The 24,052-nt window shown below is 39.1% G+C and overlaps 3 gene segments (V, D, J or C); all 3 read left to right on the forward strand.

The window, feature by feature from the left end:
- Positions 1 to 2,586: 2,586 nt before the first annotated feature.
- LOC127677891 (T cell receptor beta variable 11-1-like) lies at positions 2,587 to 3,315 on the forward strand. The segment is given in 2 exon segments: positions 2,587 to 2,854; positions 2,948 to 3,315. Coding segments are annotated over 2 exon segments (417 nt in total).
- A 2,923-nt stretch (positions 3,316 to 6,238) lies between these two features.
- On the forward strand, positions 6,239 to 6,876 carry LOC127678534 (T cell receptor beta variable 12-3-like). The segment is given in 2 exon segments: positions 6,239 to 6,349; positions 6,449 to 6,876. Coding segments are annotated over 2 exon segments (462 nt in total).
- A 13,250-nt stretch (positions 6,877 to 20,126) lies between these two features.
- Positions 20,127 to 20,883, forward strand: LOC127677892 (T-cell receptor beta chain V region CTL-F3-like). The segment is given in 2 exon segments: positions 20,127 to 20,449; positions 20,543 to 20,883. Coding segments are annotated over 2 exon segments (390 nt in total).
- Positions 20,884 to 24,052: the final 3,169 nt, after the last annotated feature.

A 24,052-nucleotide genomic window follows, 5' to 3' on the forward strand; every position in this document is an offset into this window, starting at 1 on the left:
TTTTAAGTTGCTTCTATCTCTCAGTCATTGTTAATAGTACTCAACTGACACTGAACTTTAATTCTCTGGCTCTCCTATTTTTTTTCGAGACAGGGTTTCTCTGTATAGTCCTGGCTGTCCTTGTACTCACTCTGTAGACCAGGCTGGCCTCGAACTTAGAAATCCACCTGCTTCTGCCTCCTAAGTGCTGGGATTAAAGGCGTGCGCCACCACTGCCCGGCAAACCAGAAGACTTTCTTATGGGAAGAGATCATATGCACATACACAGGTGATTTTCCTAGAGCCTGGCACTATATTCATCTTACAGGGCTGGGGTCTCTCATAATTCTAGTTATTTTAGTACATGGTGACTGGAGAGATGGCTCAACAGTTGAGAACACTGGGTGCTCTTTCAGAGGACTTTGGTTTAATTCTCTGCATTCACACGGAAGCTAAAAACTATCTGTAACTCCTGTTCTAGGGGATCCAACATTCTCACACAGACATACATGGAGTCCAATCACTAATGTATAGAAAATAAAGTTAAATAAATTGTTAAAAATTTAAACAAAACCACCACTGGGTAGTGCTCCAAAGCACAGAATTTTAGTAATTCTGCTTTATATTTAGAGCCATAAAAGTAATACCTTGGTGGAGAGGGAACTGGTAACTTAAAGCATGCAACTGTCCTATGTCTAGGACTGACAAGCTGGGATTCAGTAACCTATTGAGAGTTTCATTTCTCTCTCTTCAGCCTCTAGCTTGTGTGTGTGTGTGTGTGAAATAATAACAGAAGAATAATCATTTTATTTATGTTACTATAATAATTAAAGAAGATGTTATGAATTAAAGAAGGATTTGCAGGAAACATGGCAGGGGATATAGGGAAATGAGGAAATGATGCAGTGTGGAAATAGAAACTCATATAAGAAATTCTCAAAACAGATATTAAAAATGCAGCTATCAGTAGAAGTTTACCACTCCCTATGGAATGCCACAAAACTCTTTTTATTCGTCACCATGAACTTTGACAAGCCACTCTTTGTTGTCCTGGAGCTTTATGAGTTGGGAAGATGTTAACTGAATATCTCCATGGTTGATTATAAACTCTATCTCGGAGAAGATGAATAAGAATAAAGAAGGGAAGATTGGCAATCCAAATTATGGCCTGACAAAATGGGCAGTAGAGGCAGGTCTAGAGGATGACTTCTCCCAATCTAGCTCTGACTTTAATGTCTGCAGAACACAAGTTGTGCCACAGTTGTCCTTGCAACATGGAAAGAGCATCTCTGCTTACTGATTCTGCACCTGCAGCCCATCAAGAGGCACCAGAGTTGGGTGAAGGCCCACATGGTCTGCCACTGTGAATGAGTGTGAAGTGTGGCTCCATTCTAGCATCTAGTGGTTTGGGGATACTATGTATAGGCAGTATCACGTGAAATACCACAGAGAGACATGTTTCTTCCAATGATATAGGTAGCCTTTGCTTATGGAAAGATAGAGCTGTAACAAATAATTAGGTGAAGAATGTTTTCATCTTACTGAGTACATGGATGGTGGATAAGTCAGGCTGAGCACCTGGAAATCCATCTACAAGGAGAAGGAATACTCAGGAACACAGAGTAACATTAGCTATGCACCTGTACTCTCTCTATTTTGAGAAGCACAGTCTTTGATATTGTCTGAGGGGTACAGTCCCTGACATTGTCGGAGGAGCACAGTCTCTAACATTATCTGAAGAGCACAGTGTCTAACACCCCTACATGTTGCTACCACCCAACACACTGGTCATAAGAATGAAACATACACTGTCCTCTTGCTATATAGAGACTTTGTATCATTGAGTTATTAGCCGATATGTCTTAAGTGTGTCTTGTACACACTTTCTATACTGTTGATGGAGACCAAATAAACAAAACCAGTGAGTGTGTTAATTAACTGTATACCTCAGACTTTCACCTTGTGGTACAGGCATGTGCTTCCTAAATTTGGGAGATGCAGTAAATGATCTATGCCACCCACCTACACCATTTCATGTCTATGAACACATCTTGCTTCGGTCCTCATGTCAATACCCAGAGGTTCTCAACTCCCTCTCCCTTCCCACCATATCACTCAGGCAATTAGAAATGTGTGTTTTGTACCTACTGTTTGCCCCATCAGGGAACAGCAACAGTCAGATACTAACCAGTGTAGTTTATTTCTAAGTTGTATCTGTGGTGTCCATTTTTAGGTTAATTTCTGTCCATTTTTAAAGGGTTAAGAATGGTAAAAAACCTATTTAAAATTACATTTATTGTTTTAATACAATGATGATTTATAGGCCAAGAAAGGCCAAAATTTTGTTAGGGACAATTCTAGCATTTATTTATTGGTGTCCTAGAAGTGCAGACCTTGCTTTATCCCTCTGGAATATATCAGCTTGTTTAATGTGATATCTGGAATACGTGGTGGCAGAACCTGATGAAAGAGATATGCCCAAAGTAGAGGAAAATGACAAGAAGGATAAAGAGGTCACCTCCCAATAATGGTGCCTTCCAGTTGCCTTTGTGATATTCAAGAAACACCAATCAGATCCTTAGAAGAAGTGACTCAAGCTGTAGAAGATTGTGTACTCTAACGCCTGAGCTGTGTGTGAGGACGCTGGATGAATTCACATGCAGTCTGTGCATATGCTAAACCATTTGCACTCAGAGGTACTATGCTACGACTGATTCTCTGAAGAGACAGGGGCAGTAAAGTCTTCATGGGGAATGTTGTGTGGTAACAAGTAATAGAGCTCTTAAGACCTTGTTGTGGTAAGCCTTCCTCTGCCCTCAATCTGCCATGGGCACCAAGCTTCTGGGCTGGGCACTGTTCTGTCTCCTTGACACAGGTAAGTTTTTAGAAAAAACAGTCTCCATTTTGTGTTTCTCTGGGGATTCTTTCAGTTGTTCTCATTTTGAAATACTATCTTCTTTTCCCACAGTACTGTCTGAAGCTGGAGTCACCCAGTCTCCCAGATATGCAATCATACAGGAAAGACAGGCTGTTTCCTTTTGGTGTGACCCTATTTCTGGACATGACACCCTTTACTGGTATCAGCAGCTAGGAGACCAGGGGCCTGAGCTTCTAGTCTACTTTAGGGATGAGACTGTTATAGATAATTCACAGTTGCCCGTGGATCGTTTTTCTGCTGTGAGGCCTAAAGGAATTGACTCCACTCTTAAGATCCAGTCGGCAAAGCAGGGTGACTCAGCCACCTTTCTCTGTGCCAGCAGCTTAGCCACAGCAGTGCATAGACAAATCCCTGCTGTGCTCAAAGTTGATGGTTTTCTTCAAGCCAGCTTTCAGTAAAGACTGGTCACTACTTCTTATACCCCATGGACAGAGTTGGTCTTTAGACATAGGCCATGCTGTATATAAGTAGAGAACACAAATTCTTTCTTGAAACACAAGGACTGTAAGTGGTTGAAAATAATAGCTCAGGGACTCCAAGTGTTTTTTTTTTTTTTTTTCCAGTAACAATTCAAGAATCCCAAATAGAAAGTGACTTTTCACAGACTGAGCCATCAGAATCTGGAGATATCTGTTCTGTGAAATATGCAACCAAATAATCCATCTAAAAGCCAGTAGTACAGATGGAGGTTATCTCTGAGTAACAGGCGACAGGCGTTCCCACTGGACCTAAAGCATCTGTGTGTTTCGAATGCTATCCTTGGTGACATCTTTATATTGTGCCTTTGTACAAGAACTTTCTAAGGAACAAATTCTCTACAGTATATATTTGTTTGTTTGGAGTAATTATTTCTGCTCTTGCTTGTTTGAAAATGCATCAATAATAATTAAATTTATTATTGTTAGTATTATTTTTATTAATCTTAATTCAGTTTTAACAATGTTTTATCTTCAAAGAAATACACAAAATGGATAACCTAGGGGGAGTTACAGACTTTTTAAAAGAATACATTTGAGTTTCCATGAAGTCCTGGTCCTCCAGTACACACCTACCAAACTTTGGGATATGCGACACCACACTCAGTCCAAATTTCCAGTCAAGCAGAATACTACTTTTCACAGAGTGCTGAAACTTTCTAATGTCTCTGGCACAGCCCAAAACTATTTCAGGTTTGGTCCAGATAGCTCAGAGATTGTTGGACACATTTCATCTGTCTGCCTTTGTCTGTTACAGTGCTTCCTTGGCATGTTAAAATCCCAAGTTCTTCCCCTTGTTAAGCACTTCTAAAGCATCCCAGGGCCCCCATGTAACCCCTGATGATACCCCTGTCTCTATACCTTTACCAACTCCTTCCTGATATTCTAAGACAGTAAGAGAAATTGGTCTGAACTGTTGGGAGTTCTTGGAAAACAGCAGGGTTGGGGGAGGGGTTCTGCATGCACCTGCACTCTCAGACCCTCCCAGCATTCTGTCCTTCCTTACTGAGTCTAACTGCACTTCACAATGTTTGTTCATTTTCTTTCACTTCATATCATACCATCTATTTGTGCAGAAGATCCAGTTGTATGGTAGATAATGGTCACCCATTGTCTCTTTGTCAGAAATTTAAAAATTAGACCAAAGTAAGATTAATACTGATTTACCACTCCCTAACACTGACACATTATAAAATCTCACATCTTTTATATGAAATGAAGGGAATCACAGCTCCAATTTGGGTTGCTGTTTGTCACTGGCCACTAGAATGCACTGTGGCTTCACTGTTAGCTAGAATCTGTGTAAAGGCTTAGGAAAATATAGTTAGATGACATCTACCCTGAGGTTTTTGTTTTGTCTTGTTTTGGTGTTTGGTTTTTTTTGTTTATTTTTCTGACTAGGTATAGTACTGGCCTAGAGTTTGACAAGCAGGCTAAGCAGGCCACTTTGTAAGCTCCAGTAGTCTGCTTACTGTGTCTCTCCAATGTGGGAGAACAATCTTACAGCATCATGGCCAACTTTTAAAATGTAGTTTTTAAGAATTGAATTCAGATCTTTTCTTCCTTCTTTCTTTCCTTCCTTCTTTCCTTCCTTCCTTCCTTCTTTCTTTCCTTCCTTCCTTCTTTCTTTCCTTCCTTCCTCCTTCCTTTCTTTCTTTTAGCATTTTCCCCTTTTATTAAAAATAGATTCTTTTGTCATACAATATATTCTGATTACAGATTTCTTTCCTTCTACTCCTACCAGTTCCTTGCCACCTCCCCTCCCCTTTAGATCCACTCTCTTTCTGTCTCTCATTGGAAAAGAACAGGCTTTTAAGAGATAACAACCAAAGATGACAAAATAAAATATAGTAAGGTAAAACAAAAGTCATCACATGGAGTCTGGACAAGGAGAGCCAAAAGAATAAAAAGAGCCTCCAAAGCAGGTACAAGAGTCAGAGAGTAACTTGCTCGCATTCTCAGGAAGTCATGAAAAATGCTAAGCTAAAGCTGTGATATATACACAGAGGACTCGGTGCAGATCCGTGCAGGCTTTGTGCTTGCTGCTTCAGCTCTGTGAGCTCATATGAACCTTGCCTAATTGCCTCAGGGAAGCTTGTTCTCCTGGTTTTTTTTGTGCCAAAAATAAAAACTTGAAACTATTTCATCCTTATTAGTAAGTAACTCATTAGATTGATGAAGGACACAGAACCTTCTCATTTCTCCATCGCTGCCTGACTGATGGGATGTAGGTAGGCCACAGGTCAGGTGAAAGACCAGGCATTATTGATGAACAAGCATGGCGATTTTGCAGGAGGTAAGAATAAGTAAATTCTACAGTATTTTATTTGCAAATCTTTTGGAACAAGACAACTCCTGATTGTTTTATTGTAGAGATTGAGGGGAGCTTCTGTGGTAGAGTTGAAATATTTGACAAAATGCAGTAATAATATATCATGGAAGTCTTTCAATGAGTGATTTGAGTGTATGATAGTGGAATAACCATGCCACCAATGATGGAATGTGGAAGTTTTCAGAGATGATGGGTTGTGAGAAGACAGTGAATCCATTTTTAACTACTTGGAATTTGAAGTGCAAATGGAAAAAGCAGATTCTTACAAAACAGAGACTCTAGAGAAGGCGTTGAGAACTGATAATGCCAAACTAAGCTACCAGGAGCCTCAAATGCACAAACCTTTACATTAGTTCAGGTGCAGTTGCATCTAGCCCTGCTTGATTCATTTCCAGAGCTTCAGCCTCCTCTCAAAACAGCTTTTACATTGTGGCTGGGGTTGGAGGTTTTCATGGCTTATCAGATGATGTCACTAACCAATAGATATCTTGTGTGAGAAGAAGGTGTTCTCAAAGTCAAATTTCTGCCCATGTAAAGCCCTCGTTTATCTAATTCACACCTGTGCTTATCCCACTATGGCCATCCAGATACTCTGCTGTGTGATCTTTTGTGTTCTCATAGCAAGTAAGCACAGAGGATAATTAACATCATCACACTGGCTTACTGTGTTCATGACTCTACAGAGTTCTTATTTTGTTTCCTACTTTGTCTTTTTAAATATAGATCACACAGATGCTGGAGTTACCCAGTCACCCAGTTATGAGGTGATAAAGAATGGACAAACAGCAACTTTGAAGTGTGAGCCGATTTCAGGTCACAATGACCTTTTCTGGTACAGACAGACCAAGAGACAGGGACTAGAGCTGCTGAGCTACTTCCGCAGCAAATCTCTTATGGAAGATGGAGGGGCATTCAAGGATCGATTCAAAACGGAGATGCCAGATTCATCCTCCTCCACTCTGAAGATTCAACCCACAGAACTTCAGGACTCAGCTGTGTATCTGTGTGCCAGCAGTTTAGCCACAGAGCTACACAAAGATGCCCTGCCAGTACAAAAAGAGTTGTATCCTCCTCTCCCTCCAGCCCCTAGCAGTTCTGAAGTTTTCGGTGCTCCTTCATTAAAACAAAACAAATAAAAACAACAAGGGATAGAGTGATGACAAAGACAGAAGATAATACAGTATTAAGAAAGCTTGGATGGAAAATGATCTTTAAGGAAGTTCAGAGATTTCTCACATATGGTTGGGGGCCTAAAGTTCACATCGGCTATAAGTACCCATGGTCTTATGTTTTTTCATCTTCCCCATCTGAATGCTGCAGTCCTGATAAGAGCAATGTTCTGTGAATTATTCTGGCTATTCATTCTTTTTTCACTCAGACAAAGTTGTGAAGACATTATTTTAATGTTAATTTCAACTTAGTGTTTCCATAGGATTTTTCTTTTTTTCCCACATGTATGTCTAGAGTCTCATATCAGCACCAATCTCTTGTAGTCTCAGAATGCTTCTGGTTATGATGATGAGTTTAGGCCTGGCAAGTCCCAGTATGGGAATATCTTAAACCATTCAAGTTTCTCCTGTCTTGTTTGTCCTTTCCTTAATGATCTCATCTCCTTAAGACTCATGTCTATATGTTCTATCTGATTATATATGCTTGTCCTCCGCACTGGAAGTGGGTCTTGGTAGTTTTACTAAGCTCTTCTATTATCTTATTTCACACTGGTGAATTCCTATCAAATCAACTCACGCAGAAGATGCTTATATTTGAGTCAGCAAGGTAATTAGGCTGCCCTAAGTAAGTTCTGCCTTATAGTCAAATTCCTTCTCTCTTTGAGTTAGCTGTGTCACTCAAGTCCTAACATTTGAGATGAAAACAATCCAGAATGTCATGTAAATGTTTTTGTGTGCACCAAGAGACATACACTACTTCTTTATATGTAGCTTATCCTGGCTCCTTCTTCCTTCTTCCTGATTATTTACTCCTCCTATACTATAAGCTCAGCTCATCCACACAGGATACCTCTTCTAGTTAATCCTCCTGCCCTGTACTCACTGTGATGGAAAAATTTACACATTGTTTTTATCTCCATTTTTTTTTTTACTTCATTAGAGGATTCTGTTTTCCTCTAAACATTTTCGAATTTAGTTTTATTACTATAGCATGTGCATATTTAACAGACAAATGCTTTTTCTCAGCCTACAGTATCCAAAGACTTTTTCTAATATCTCCACAAATTATTACACTAAAGGTGGTTAGAAATACATGTATTTTGAATAACTCTATTTTATTTTTAACTGAGAAAAAAAGGTCAGGCAAAGTTGTTTAGAACTGCTGCTGTTCTGTAGCAAATACTCAGTATTCCCATAACCAGTCTACTTAATGACATGCCAGTCCTTTTAGAAAACACATTTGCAGATGTCGCAAGTTCTTTTTTGTGTCCCAGCAACCACATGGCTATTTCACCTTTGTGAATACGTTAAAATGCCTCAATGTCCTACTCATAGAACACAATGATCAGAAAACATGCTCTCTAACTCTGCTTCTTGCAGTGGTTGTCTATTGAGAACAGGATCACAGCCCTATTGAGGATGGCAGCTGATGCTTCACACTGCTTATGTGTCTAAGTAGTCAAATATACTTCATGCCTTTGCAATATGGTCTTACACAATTTAAAATGTCCCCATGCGTCTGCTTTGCTAGACTCTACTCCCATCTCCACACTTTCCAGCTTTCTAATCACTTGCCATGCTATTGGATGCTTCTTTGTGAAGCAGAAAACAACTGTTCTCAACTCCCTTTTCACAGTAGGGGGTAACAAAATACATTTTCTGAAGAAGCAGCATGTAGGTTGGTCCTGAGCATTTTTACTGGTTAAAAAATGGTACTTTGAGAACTCGAAAATGCCACTCAGCTTTGTGTGATCCTATTTAGATGTACAGTGTTTACCATTTAGAATCATTCCTTCATTGAAAAGAAAAAACATTGTTCTTTGAAAGAACCTGTTTTGAAGATTAAAACAAAAGCTGCAAAAGAGAGTGTTTTCAAATCACCCCTTCCATAAAAATTTAACATTTAAAATACTGAGTTGAGAATCACAGAAGCAACCCACTACTCCATAGATTCAAGAATGTAAATAAATGGCTGTTGCTCTTAACTAGTGGGTTTGTGGAGAGCTTTGTCCTACAGCATTACTCTGGTTGGGTGTCATGCCCTAGGAAGCATCAATGCTGACTCTAAGTGGCCAAAGAGAGGTCACTGGCATTTGTTGAGGATGATTCTCCAATCTTTTTCTTTTACGTATAAATAGAAATTCAGTATTTTTTTCTAAAAAATATAATAGATGGTGGATGAAGAAGTGTCTTACCACTTAATGCTTACTGCTGTCTAACAAAAACCTGAAATCAGTTCCTTGCATCCAAGTAGACCTCCTCACAATTTCTTCTAACTCCAGTTCTAGGAGATCTGATGCCTCTGTCCTTCTCAGGAATTTGCACACACTTGGTGCATATGCACACACACACACACACACACACACACACACGAGAGAGAGAGAGAGAGAGAGAGAGAGAAAGAGAGAGAGAGACAGAGAGAGACAGAGAGAGAGAGACAGAGAAAGAGAGAGAGAGAGACAGAGAGAGAGAGAGAGAGAGACAGAGAGACAGAGAGAGAGAGAGAGAGAGAGAGAGAGAGAGAGAGAGAGAGAGAGAGAGAGAGAGAGAGAAATTCACCGTAAAAACTCCAGTTGAGGGAAGAATTTAAAAGAAGAGAAAATATTAAAAAATATTTTAGAGAAAAAAAATCCAATTGCTTCACCTACAGAAAGGACATATTGTATGTATTTTTGTACTAGGTTACTCTAATTGTGTTTTAATAAAACACAAAAGATGTACTTGAGATTAATAATAGTGTTATTAACAGCTCCACTTGCTCATTTCAAATGCAGAATATATAATCTGAATCTTCTTGTTGCAGGCTTTTGGGCTCTCTACAACACACAAAACTATCAAAAATGGCCACTAATATTGTTTGAATATTTTCTAAAATGATAGATGATTACAAATTCTTTGTTCAATGGTAAGAAATTTTTAAAAAAACCTGTGTTCTTATCTGATATTCATATTTTTCTGACAGTGAAAAATCTCTCATTGAAATGGACTCATCAGCTGGATTATCACTGGAGAATTACTATTTCTAAAAGTCTCTACAAAGTCAAGGAGATAAACTATTCATATCAGTGAGCTCCCAGACAGGAATAATTTAGAGTCTGTGACAGCACAACTGGACAGACTCTTTCAGATGAAGAAAATGTGCTTACGAGGACTCTCAATGAAAAGGAAATTAGACTGTGTATACAGGAAAATCCAAAATCAATCAACACAATTATTGCAAAAGCTTAAAACATAATTAAAGGAGCACCTGTGGTTGATGAACTATGCCAAAGGGAATTCACATTTCCTTCAAAAAGAGATGAGATAACACAATGGCTCAAATTTGTTTCCTCCTTCCTGTAAGGCAGCAAAAGAAGGATGTTTAAAATATAAAGATGCCATAGGTTCCTACTGCATCTTGAAGACCTCAGAGGAAACACTGAACCAATGCACACATTGGGAAGGATGAAACTAAAAGAGAATGTATTTTATTTTGTTTTTCTCAATGTGGCATCTGATAAATTCAGGCTAACCAAACCTACATACATTAGAATATTAAAGACTTAAATTAAAAAAAAAACTACAAATCATTACAAAAAATAAAAATGTGGATGGATGTAAAAAATGATTTCTATGTGAGGAAAAGCAGCATCTTAGAAAACATGCACCATCATGTGGAAGAAAGCAGTGTATGAAGTCAGGAAGGTTGGATTCTTAAAGGGAAGAGGGAAAAGACTTAGGTCTCATGGCTCTCTGGGGAGGCAAGAGAGACATTTATTTCAGGTTTGACTAAGAAAGTCAAGGTAATCAGAAAATTCCATTAGAGGGAAAATTCAGGATCTTAGCAGAAGCAAACTGGAATGGTGCCCCCAAGGAAGAGACAGCATCCAGAATCCTCTGAATACCCAAGATACAATTCACAGACCAAATGAAGCTCAAGAAGAATGAAGATCAAAGTATGGATACTCTGGTCCTTCTTAGAAGGAGAAACAAAATATACATGGAAGGAGATACAAAGTGTGGAGAAGAGACTGAGGAAAGACCATCCAGAGACTGCCCCACCTGGCTAGAGAAAGGACCCAAGGAGCTGAAGGAGCCCCACAGGAGGAACAACCAGTACTCCCCAGAGCTCCTAGGGACTAAACCACCAATCAAAGAGTACACATGGAGGGACCCATGCTCCAACTGCATATGTAGTAGAGGATGGCCTTGTTGGACATCAAAGGGTCCTGAGAAGGCTAGATGTCCCAGTATAGTGGAATTCCAGAACAGGGAAGTAGAAGTGGGTAGGTTGGTGAGCAGGTGGAGGGGGAATGGGCTAGGAGGTTTTTGGAGGGCAAACCAGAAAAAGGGATAACATTTGAAATTTAAATAAAGAAAATATCTAATAAAAATAAAAAATATAAATTAAAAATAAAAAATAAAAAAAGAAATGTCTCTGAAAATCACAAATATTTGACAGTGATGCCTCGCTAGATTGAGGAACATATTTAAGTTATATTTTCTTCAGGAACCTGCTGGATTAATTGTTAAAATTACAGCTCTTAGGAAAGTACGGTACAAATGAAAGGGGAAGCAAGTAAAATATAAGGAGAGAAATTTAACTAGAAGATCATGTGACAGAAGAAAGAGGAGGGATTAAATATTTATTTTAATAGCTTTTGTTTAAGAGATTTCAGGGTTTATAAATTTAATATCTCTCACCAGAGAAGATCATAGAGATAAAGTCTAGCTGAATAGATTTGAAATACTAATGCTGTAGGCCCAGATTCAGGCATAAAGTTAATGAAGGTAGTCTATGCCAATGAATACTACTTGTTGTACGAGAATTATTTTAAAAATTCAAAAGAAGTCATTTTAAACATTAAGAAATTCAATTTAATCGTTTTTAAGGGACTGAGCAATAGCACATTGAGAGAAAAATGATAAAATGCATGCTAGAGTAGAAGAAATTAAAAAATTATAATAAGAAAACCATTAAAGACTGGAGCATAGCATAACTGAGAAAAGTCATTGAATTGATAATAAAAAAGACAGATTAGTTTTCCCTAGGATATTACAAAGAACCTTTTCTTTTTAAAATTTATTTGTTTGTGTGCATGTCTGTGTGTGTGTGTGTGTGTGTGTGTGTGTTTGTGCCTGAAACAGTTTATGTGTACCACATACATATAGGTGCCCCTGGAAATCATAGGGCGTTGGATTGTTGGATTTCCCTGGAAGAGTAGTTAGAGGTAGTTGTTAGCTTCCAAATGTTGGTTCTGAGAACTAAGCCCAAATCTCCTGCAAGAACAGTGCATGCTCTTGACAGTTGAGCCATTTCTCTAGTTCATATACAAAATTTGAAGAAAATTAGTTTATATCATATTCAAATTTTAGAACAGCTCTAAGTATTGTCTTCATGTTATCGGTGATTCTTTCTGATATGAGTGAAGCTTGTCATGAGTCTTTTTCTTTGTAATAGGAGATAAAATAGTTTATAAACTGGCAAAGGAAGAATAGAAAAGTAATTCCTAGCTTGGAGTTGGCAACAGAACTCTCAGGTCTTCAAGTATCTTGAAAAGTATTCCTCAAGACTGCTGGAACAGAGGTTCTCACACAATGAGTCTGAGGTGTTTGGGCAACACAAATTTTGTGACCTTGGAGGAAATGTTTGTTTTTTCCCTACTTCTCATGATAATGGGTGGGTCTGTTGAATAATATCTCTAGTGTACTTCTCTTCTCACTCTTCTCTGTGGTAGGAGAACTAAATCTAATCACATGAAAGAAGGAACTCGGCATGATGACTCAAGTCCTCTACCTTTATCTTTGTATTTCTCTACCTATGAGATCAATGTTGTGTATTCTCTCCTGCCTCAGAATTATGGGAAGAATAGTGATCAGAGGATTCATTCAAGTGGAGAGGCTGGCCACCCTAGGGAAAGTTTCACTGTACTCTACTTATATGGATTCAACCTGGTCAACTTTGTTGGGTAGTTGATCACAAAAGTAATATTGACCTTTTGACTTTTGTTTTGCAGATTTCATTATTCCATTTCCGAGTGTTTTCCATGTCATGTGAGAAAGGGAAGTATTATTTTTGAATTTTTACAATTCCAACAACTGTGATTTGCGTTGCTCATAGCCATTGTAACAGCATCATCTACACCAGCTAGAGAGATTATTTCTCGAGCAACTCCTTCAGTGGCCACCAGCAGGCACTGAGGTGACTCTAAAAGAGCTATTGCAGTGGCTGTCAACCAACACAAGGGTTGCATATCATATATTTACACTATAGCTCATAACAGTAGTAAAGTTACAGTTTTAAAGTAGCAATGAAATAATTTTATGGTTGGGAGTCACACACAATATGAGGTACTATGTTAAAGGTTAGCAGCACTAGGAAGATTTAGAGCCACTGACCTAGAGGCTTGTCTGGTAGTGGGGGTTTGAAGAAAATGTTGAGGCTCAGGCTTTTAATCTTGAAAGGTTGGGCCGAAAGACTTTGTTCTTATGTATATTAGTAAAGAACAATAATGATTAATGGCTGGGGGGGGGGAGTCTGGGATATTTGTCAGACAAAGTAACCATTAACATACTTTAACTACAGTAGAGTCCAAATTTAAATAATGTTTTATGAAGAGGTTCAGTGAGAAAAAAATCAGAAACAAACAAGTTCACTTGATGGCTCCCATACACGCTTCCTTTCCACAGAGAGCTTAGAGGAGGTGGCATTGTGATTGACTGCAAGGATTGTTGTCCATGGGGCACTCAGACAGGGCAGTAAGATTCATATCTATGACAGTAAAATTGTTCTTGCTGAAGAGTATTCTTGATTTAAAAACATAACAAAACACAACCAATTACACAAACAAACGAAAGAAACTTCCAACAATTCAAAAAAAAAAATTCAGTAAATCAGTGATGACCTGGAGACAAAAAAGAAATGAGTCAGGCACTTTCCAGGCCTCTGCCCCGTGAAACACCTCTAAGCCTCTACCTCTGAGTTTGTTGGGCAGCTATGTACCCTGATGCAAGAAAAGTAAAGAAAGCATGTCAAGGATATCAGGGCAGCTGTTGTAAAAAGCTTTCTGTAACCTAGTCCAGGCTTCCACTACCTCTGTCATAGAAAATTCACAGCAGGGCTCTGAGAAGCACAGTGACACTGCTCCAAGCAGAGGGGCCTCTATCTTTAAAATTCCACGAGAATAGTATCAACAGAAGAATGTATAAGGACTTTTGGGAGTCCAGAATATGACAGTTTTTCTATAGTAAACATAAAAATGTGAAGGAACAAACAAAAATTTTAGAAAGAGTTGCCTAATCATGTATTAAATTTTTTTCTAAAAAATACTATGTATCATCTGTCTATCTATCTATCTATCTATCTATCTATCTATCTATCTATCTATCTACCTATCTATGTATCAATCATCTATTATCTATCTATCTATCTATCTATCTATCTATCTATCTATCTATCTATCTATCATCTACTTTTAATTATTTATTTTATGTGTATGAGTGTTTTACATGTTTGTCTATGCAACACATCCATGCCAGGTGCCTGCAAAGACCAGAAAAGTATATTGGATGCCCTTGGACTGCTGTTACCATCAGTTGTGACCTGCCATGAAGGTGCTAGGAATCAAATTTAGGTCCCTGGAAGACTAGCCAGTGCTCTTCACCCACTGAGACATCTCTCCAGCTCTTACATTTATTTTAAGTAAAATATAATTATACTATTTTATGTTCCAGTCCCTCCTTTCAACTCCTCTCATACTATACCCCCACTACTTCCCATGTTTCTGGCTTCTTCTTGTCACATATAAATATACAAACACAACCTGCTGAATCCCCTTAGTTTTGCTTATATATTTGTCATTAGGTCTGGCCATATGATACTAGAAAAAAAGAATTAGAGGTTCATTTCTGGGGAAGACTAATTATCCATCTCTTGGCAGTTATTAATTGCCTGTAGTTCTTTATTTGGGGGTAGGGGTACTTGAGAAAGATTTCTTTATCAGTGTTGAAGTGTCAACTAGTATTGTCATTGTTCAGATATTGTTATACAGTCATATTTTTGATATTTCTTGGGTGTAGCTCCTGTCTTATCTAGAAATCCCAATCTTGCAGCTGGTTTTAAAATCTTTATGTTCCCTCTGCCATGATATTCCCCCGAACCTTAGGTATACAGATTAGGTTGTAGCTCTGCTGTTGTTTGTTCTCTGAACTTTGGGAAGCTCTGACTTTCTGCAATGTTCCCTATGTGCTGCAGAAGAAGCTTCTTTGATGAGGGATGAGATCTACATTTATTTGTATATTAGGATCAGAATTTAGAATGCAGGTGGGAATTATACTGGTCTGGAAAGTTGTGGTAACATGTTCTGCTCTAAGATCCATGGTCTTACCAGTCCAGAGTAGTAGGGGTGTTTCTAAGACTAAATGTGATTTCTCTTCTGCTGAGTAAGCCTTAAGCTCAATTGTACAGCTATTGCCAAGGTGGAGGTGCCATATTGCACTATTAGGGTTATCTTACCATGCTGGCCATTGCCTTGGCTCTTGGATTCTACAACCAAGTAGGATTATTAATTTCTTTCCTCCCTTGGTAGCTTACATGGCACCTTTTGCTACTATGAAAGCTAGTTCACAGGGAGAATGCTTGAGTAAGATCCAGTTAGATTCTTCTGTGTCCTCTATCCAAAGTGTGTGGTTTCTTCAGCAAAACGGACTTGATTTCATCTTCTGACAAAAGACAAAGGTCAAGTACAATAGCTTATATTGTTTTAGGAGTCTCTTAGAATTCCCTGATTAACAACTCGAAAGAAGGTTTCTCATGCCTGCTATGGGAGTTTTTATTAGATAAGCTATGGCTGTTGAGGGAAGCGTTATTATCACAAGTGATATAAATTCATTTTAAACACAAACACACACTCAAGAAATTTTAAGTAAATATAAAATAAGAAGTATCCCTAGAGCTTTTCAAATATCCTTAGCGTTATTTATTCCCTCTTTCTCCTTTTTCTTTGTGTTCATAGTTTATTTTATAAATCTTTATCCACTAGGGTATGTCTGAGGGCCATCCTAGGATACTGTGGCTTGATTCTAAATGTTTTCTAGGTGTTTGTATTTCATCTTCTCTCCTAAGTTCTATGCCAGCTTCTGCCTTCTTTGTGTGTAGGTCTCACAATGCTTCAGCCCATCAAGATACATCCTTAGAACAGTAGTATAAAAAAGACAGAAGGTATACCATATACACTTATTTTCATGCTTACACTCCCCCACTCCCCACAGTCACACATATACATACAGAGAGAAACAGACACACACACAGAAAGATACACAAATACACACACAACTACACACACACACACACACACACACACACATACTTCCATACATACAAATGCATACTAACACTAATATTGGAAGATGGAGATGGAACATTAAGAATATTTATGTACTAAGCTTCCATGCCTACCTGTATTTGTTTCTTTCTTTGCTTTTTATTAATCATTCCACTCATTTACATCTCAAATATCTCACTTCTTGGTTACACCTCCACAAACCCCCCAATGCACATTGACCCTCTCTCCCCTTTGCCTCCATGAGGGTGCTTCTTTAACTACCCACCTCCTCCTGTCCCACTGATCCAGCATCAAACCTCCACAGGACCAATGCCCCCCCATCCCATTGCTCTCAGGCAAGGCTATCCTCTGTAACATGTGTTGCATGAATCCTTCCCTGTTCACTCCTTGGTTGGTAGTCTAGTCTCTGGAAGCACTGGGTGGTCTGGCCAGTTGATATTCTTTCTATGGGGTTGCAATCCCCTTCTGCTCCTCCAGTCCTTCCACCAGCTCCCCCACAGGGTCTTTGAGCTCAATCTGATGGCTCCAAGCATCCACATCTGCATTGGTCAGTTGCTGGCTGGACCTCCCAAGCAGCAGTCACACCAGGTTCCTATCAGCAAGTGCCTCTTGGCAACAGCAAGAGTGTTGAGCTTTTGTGCCTGCAGATAGCATGGATCCCCAGATAGGGAAGTCCCAGGATGGCCATTCCTTCAGTCTCTGTATTTGTTTCTTTCTGTTGTCTTGACACAACAGAAATAATGTTATTCTCTTATGCTCTATTAGATGAACCCCAGCCCCTGCAGATGGTAAGTTTTGTAAGTTTTAATCAACTCATGGAGATAACAACAGTAGTAACAGTGGTGGTAGTAACAATAAAGGAAGATACAATTCTAGTAGGAAGAAGAGGGAGTAAAGGACCTAACATTGGAGTTATTGGTGAGTGTGGATAAGACCAAAATACATTGAATACATATATACAAATTCGAAGAAAAAGTGAAAATTCCTACTAAAGAAGTGTCCAATAAGTAATTTGATATGCAATGTTTCAGGAAAAGTAAACTATGGGGGTAGGGGTGGGAGATGGGATAATCACTGAAGCACAAAGGCTTTGGTAAATAAATAACTGTAGGGGTGCTTTAAGTCTTTGGATGAACTGCCCATGCATGTACCAGAACAATTACTTATTTCAGTGGGATTTCTTCTTTATTTTTCATTGGATAGTTTCTTTATTTACATTTCAAATGTTATTCCCTTTCCCAGTTTCCCCCTCCCAGAAATCCCCTATCCCATCTCCCCTCCCCCTGCTTTTATGAGGGTGTTCCTCCACCCACCCACACACTCCTGCCTCCTGCCCTCGATTCCCCTACACTGGGACATCTATCAAACCTTCATAGGACCAAGGATCTCTCCTCCCATTGATGCCTGACAAGGCAATCCTCTGCTTCATGTGCAGTTGGAGCCATGTGTACTCCTTGATTGATAGCTTAGTCCCTGGGAGATCTGGAAAGTCTGGTTAATTGATGCTGTTGTTCTTCCTATGGGGTTGAAAACCTCTTCAGTTCCTTCAGTCCTTTCTCTAACTCCTCCATTGGGGACCCAGAGCACAGTCCAACAGCTGGCTGCTCGAGCATCTGCCTCTGTGTTTGCAATGCTCTGGCAGGGCCTCTCGGGAGACGGCCATCATTAGGCTCTTTTCAGTCAGAATTTCTTTTTTTTTATTGATAAATTCTTTATTTGCATTTAAAATGATTTCCCCTTTCCAGGATCCCCCTTCCCCAAAAGTCCCATTAGCCCTCTTCCCTCCCCCTGTTCCCCAATCAACCCTTTCTGCTTCACTATCCTGGTATTTCCCTACACTGTTGCACGGACTCTTTCTAGGACCAGGAGCCACTCCTTCCTTCTTCTTGGGAATCATTTGATATGTGAATTGTTTCCCGGGTATTCCAAGCTTCTGGGCTAATATCTGCTTATCAATGAGTGCATACCATGTGTATTCTTTTGTGATTGGGTCACCTCACTCAGGATGACATTCTTCAGTTCCACCCATTTGCCTAAGAATTTAATGAATTTATTGTTTTTAATAGCTGAGTAGTACTCCATCGTGTAAATATACCACATTTTCTGTATCCACTCCTCTGTGATTTACAGAGTGGTTGTACCAACTTGCAACCCCACCAGCAGTGGAGGAGTGTTCCTCTTTCTCCACACCCTCACCAGCACCTGTTTTCTCCTGAGATTTGATCTTAGCCATTCTGACTGATGTGAGGTGAAATCTCAGGGTTGTTTTGATTTGCATTTCCCTGACGACTAAGGATGCTGAACATTTCTTTAGGTGTATCTCAGCCATTCGATATTCCTCAGGTGAAAATTCTTTTTTAGCTCTATACTCCTTTTTTTTTTTTTTTTTTTTTTTTTTTTTTTTTTTTTTAGATTTGGTTTTTTCGAGACAGGGTTTCTCTGTATAGCCCTGGCTGTCCTGGAACAAACTCTGTAGACCAGGCTGACCTCGAACTCAGAAATCCACCTGCCTCTGCCTCCCAAGTGGTGGGATTACAGGCATGCACCACCACTGCCCAGTACCCCATTTTTAATAGGGTTATAGTCTACCTTCTTGAGTTCTTTGTATATCTTGGATATTAGCCCTCTGTCAGATATAGGGTTGGTAAAGATCTTTTCCCAATTTGTTGGTTGCCATTTTGTCCTTTTGACAGTGTCCTTTGCCTTACAGAAACTTTGTAATTTTATGAGGTCCCATTTTCAATTCTTGATCTTAGAGCATAAGCTATTGGTGTTCTATTCAGGAACTTCCCTCCCCCCCCCCCCTGGGTACATGTCCTCAAGGATCTTCCCCAGTTTCTTTTCTATTAGTTTCAGTGTTTCTGGTTTTATGTGGAGGTCCTTGATCCACTTGGACTTGAGATTAGTACAAGGTGATAAGAATGGATTGATTCAGCAAGCATTTCTTAGCATCCACGATAGAGTAGGGGTTTGTTGACTGTATATGGGATGAATCCCCAGGTGTGACAGTCTTGGATGGCCTTTCCTTCAGTCTTTGCTCTACACTTTGTCTCCATATTTCCTCCTGTGAGTATTTTGTTCCCATTCTAAGAAGGACCAAAGCACTTATCCTTTCTTCCTTCTTCTTGAGCTTCATGTGGTCTGTGAATAGTATCTTGGGTATTTCAAGCTTTGGGGCTAATATCCACTTACCACTGAACGCATAGCATGTGTGTTCTTTTGTGATTGGGTTACCTCACTCAGAATGATATTTTGTAGTTCCATCCATTTGCCTAACAATTTCATGAATTCATTGTTTTTAATAGCTGAGTAGTACTAAATGCAAGGGCACCCTAATTCATAAAAGAAACTATACTAAAGCCCAAAGCATACATTGTACCCCACACAATAATATTGGGAGACTTCAACACCCCACTCTCAGCAATGGACGAATCATGGAAACAGAAACTAAACAGACATAGTGAAACTAACAAAAGTTCTAAACCAAATTAATCTAATAGATATTTATAGAACATTTCATCCTAAAGCAAAAGAATATATCTTCTTCTCAGCACCTCATGGTACCTTCTCCAAAATTAACCATGCAACTGGTCACAAAACAGGCCTCAACAGATACAAAAAGATTGAAATAATCCCATGCACCCTATCAGATCACCACGGACTAAGGCTAGTCTTAAATTCCAACAAAAACAACAGAAAACACACATATACATGTAAGCTGAACAATGCTCTACTCTATGATAACTTGGTTAAGGAAGGAATAAAGAAAGAAATTAAAGACTTTTTATAATTTAGTGAAAATGAAGGCACAACATACCAAAACTTATGGGACACAGTGAAAGCAGTGCTAAGAAGAAAGCTCAGCTCTGAGTTCCTCCAAAAAGAAACTGGAGAGAGTATACATTAGCAGCTTGTCAGCACACCTGAAAGCTCTAGAACAAAAAGAAGCAAATACACCCAAGAGGAGCAGGGCTTCTTTTGTTTTTTTGTTTTTGTTTTTGTTTTTTGTTTTTGGAGATCAGTGTTCACTTTTGAAAGGTGATCCTTTGAGCAGTGACGGAGACAGTGGTGTCATCACAAGCCCATGATCCCCCTTGGGGATACAGAGCTCCCAGAGACTTCAGCCTGGGCTTCTCTCACTTATGTGGAGTTTCTGTGAGTGAAGCCACTTCCTCATCTTGCCATGGCCTCGAGGCTCCTTTTCTGCCTGGTCCTTTGTTTCTTGAGAGCAGGTGAGTTTTCAGCAATAAAGAGTCTGCTGCTTCTGATCATTGCTTGTTATGGTTACAATTACCTTCTTTATTCTCTATTCTGTTTCTTTTTAGAACCAACAAATGCTGGTGTCACCCAAACACCTAGGCACAAGGTGACACAGAAGGGACAAGAAGCAACTCTGAGGTGTGAGCCAATTTCAGGACATAATGCTGTTTTCTGGTACAGACAGACCATTGTGCAAGGCCTGGAGTTCCTGACTTACTTTAGCAACCAAGCTCCTATAGATGATTCAGGGATGCCCAAGGATCGATTCTCAGCTCAGATGCCCAATCAGTCGCTTTCAACTCTGAAGATCCAGACCACACAACCCCAGGACTCAGCTGTGTATCTTTGTGCCAGCAGCTTAGACACAGAGCTACAGAATCATATTCTGCTGAGGCAGAAACCATAAGCTTCCTCTTCCCTGTCCACCTCCCAGAAGCTGCTCTCAACTGTGATCCTGAGGTTTTCTCACAACAGGAAGTATATGGGTTTAGTGTCTTATCTATCTTAGACAAGGCAAGAACAGATGGTAATGAGTATCTCATTAAGAAGTCTTTTGGTAGGAAGGTATGTAGAGAAAGGTATGTGGTGGGCGGCTTACAGACAAAACTGGTTCATGGGATTCCTCATATGTTTTTCAAACAGGTAAGTGAGTCTATGATTAAGTGCACATGCTGTTCAGTAGGCCTTTCATACAATTATGTGAGCTGAAGATTAAGTAGTCAGACAGTTACGGAAGACTTATCATCCCCAGTTGCTTTTCATTACAGTTTAGACACTAGTTTTCTTCTCTTCCCCTTAAAAAAAGGAAAAAGCCAGATTCCATGCTACAAGAAGTAACTGATGCCTGACACTGTCTGGATGTCCAGCAGGAACCAGAGGCTAAATAGCCCAGAGACCTGTGGTGCACCAAACACCAGTGGCAAAACAAACTCAGTGAAATGAATGGTATCCTGCTATACTCATATCAGTGCCTGGTCCAATTGTTATCAGAAAGGTTTCCTCCCACATCCGAACAGAACAGATCCAGGCATATGTAGTATAAATATATTCTAAACCTATCCTTGACTAGCTTACAAATAAATAAGATCTGGACTATGGTTATTTTATTTGGTTTTGAGAATTGCTTGAGGGTAACCCCTAGCTCACTTGTCTAACTGTTGGCCTGGCTACCTCCTCACAGCTGTTCCCCAAATACTTGCTCACGGTCCATAGCCTCTTACGGCATCTTCCCCTCTCTCCTCGTTTTTTTTTTTTTTTCCTTCTCCTATGCTCAACAACAACAAAAAGCAAAACAAGCAAACAAACAAACAAAAAACACCTACCTCTAATGTTCCAGTAATTGGCTCTAGCCATTTTATTTAACTAATACTTATAAATTAATTAACAAGATTTGTACAACAAAACCAGTAACTGAAAATTCACTTGTAGACCTAGACGGAATTTAGCATTACAATATACAGCAATAGACATTACCTTTGTCAGAGTATTTTATATTTTTTTGAGTTTGTTGTCTATATATGTATATCATAAGCCTTTGAAAATTATAAAAAACTTTCAAATTTTATATTAAATATAATATTAAAATATTTTGTATATACATATATTTGCATGATATTTGAACCTGTTTCTTCTTAGAGTGTGGCTCCCCTTAGCACACACTTTTAATCCCTCTGTCTGGAATACAGACACACCCTTAATACTCACCTTTAATTCCAAACAATAAAGGTAAAGTTAGTTTGCAGAAAGAAGCACCCATGTTTGAAAGTGATGCCTAATTTATTGGTGGATAAGGTGACAAATCAGAGAAAGATTTGGCAGAATAGGATATGCCCAACACTCACAAGAAGAGAGGGGAAAAGAAAACTATTTAGAGAAGAGACAGACAATACTGGAATATGGTAGAGTTCCTGGAGAGCTGTACAGTAGAGTTGAGAGGGACAGTAGAACAGCAGAGAGGGAAAAGAAGGTAGTTTTACCAGGTGAGTTTTACAGAGACAGACTGAAGAGAGAACAAGCTAGACACAGGTAAAGACAGAACAAGCAAGAGAATGAGAATGAGACAGAAGATTAGAAAAGATTGCTAGAGTTAGTTTGAGGACAGGCAGAGCAATTCAGAGTCCACGAGAAAAGCCACATTAAGTAAGTCATCTGGGAGAGGCGTCTGATACAGAACAGTTGAGTTGAACCAGCAGCTAGTGTTCAAATAGAAAGAGAAAAGATGAGATTATTAGGCAACTAGCCTCAGAGGCTGAAAACATTGTAGGTTTAGATTAGATTGGACAGAGGCTAGAAGCTTCTAGAACAAGGCCTAGTTTGCAAACTGAGGCAGTAAGATTTTGGAGATGAAAATCACCCAGGTGAATAAGTTGTATTTTATAATATATGTGTTTCTTTTCAAATTGCATAAAGAAGTCAAAACCAAGATAGTAAGCATACTAACTTATTTAGTGGAAGAGACAAGCAAAATAAGCAAAATAAAGAGAGAATACTTTGCAAAATAGTTTGCAAAATAATACAAGGAATATGAGCTTATTTGAAGGATCAGTGACTGGTCCAAATTGGTATCTGTCTCAAGGGGATTCTCTAAGGTCTGACACTATTACTGATGCTATGGTGTGCTTACAGACAGAAGCCTAGGTTGGCTGCTTTCCCAGAAGCCCAATAAGCAGTTGAAAGAGTCTGAAGCAGATACTCACACGCAACCAGTGAACAGAAGTCTGGGGCCCCTATAGTTGAATTAGGTAATTAGTTGTGGAGGGAAACCCTGTGGGAGAACCAGCAATCACAACTAACCTGGACCCCCAAGATCTCTCAGACACTGAGCCACCAACTAGGTAGTATAAACCAACTGATATGAGGCCCCCAACACATATACATCAGAGGACTTAGAGAATATACATCTAACCCTCAAGAGACTTGGGCCCCAGGGATTAGGGAGGCCTAGTGGGGTAGAGACTGATGGGGACATCCCCTTGGAGATCAAAGAGAAGAGATGGATTTAGAACTGTGGTGGGGGTCAGACAGGAATGGGAATAACAACTGGACTGTACAAAAAGATTAAAAATTATTTAAAAGAAAAGAAAAGAAGGAATTAATAAACCAATAAAGATCTTCTTTGAAATTAGTAGCTACTTTCATAAGGAAGGTGAAAAGTATTTAATACATTTCCAAATAGCTGGGAAATGAAAGGAAGAAGAGAAGAGCAGAGAAATGATCATTCTTATCTTAGTCTGTTTTTCTGTCTAAGCTTGAAGCACTATTACTACCAAATTTAAATGTAAAGGTAATACTGTATATATGCAATCTAAAAAGAAAAACAATTACACTTTTTAAAAGGTGGTAATTAATAAGCAGAAATACAGGAAGAGAAATATTGAAAAAGCTAAAACCTTATAATCTACATACATTCACTCCAGATTTGTGCATGACAGTGGGAATTGAAAGTTTAAGGACCATTTAAAGTGATGCCACAAATAAAGGTCTAGGGTTACATCTCTTACATTAATCTCAGGGCCACAAAATGGTCCCATTCTTTGTGAACAGAAAGTGTTACAGCTGAAAATCCAGAAATGAAG

Source organism: Apodemus sylvaticus, chromosome 2, assembly GCF_947179515.1.
Source record: "Apodemus sylvaticus chromosome 2, mApoSyl1.1, whole genome shotgun sequence".
In the NCBI taxonomy this organism is placed as follows: domain Eukaryota; kingdom Metazoa; phylum Chordata; class Mammalia; order Rodentia; family Muridae; genus Apodemus; species Apodemus sylvaticus.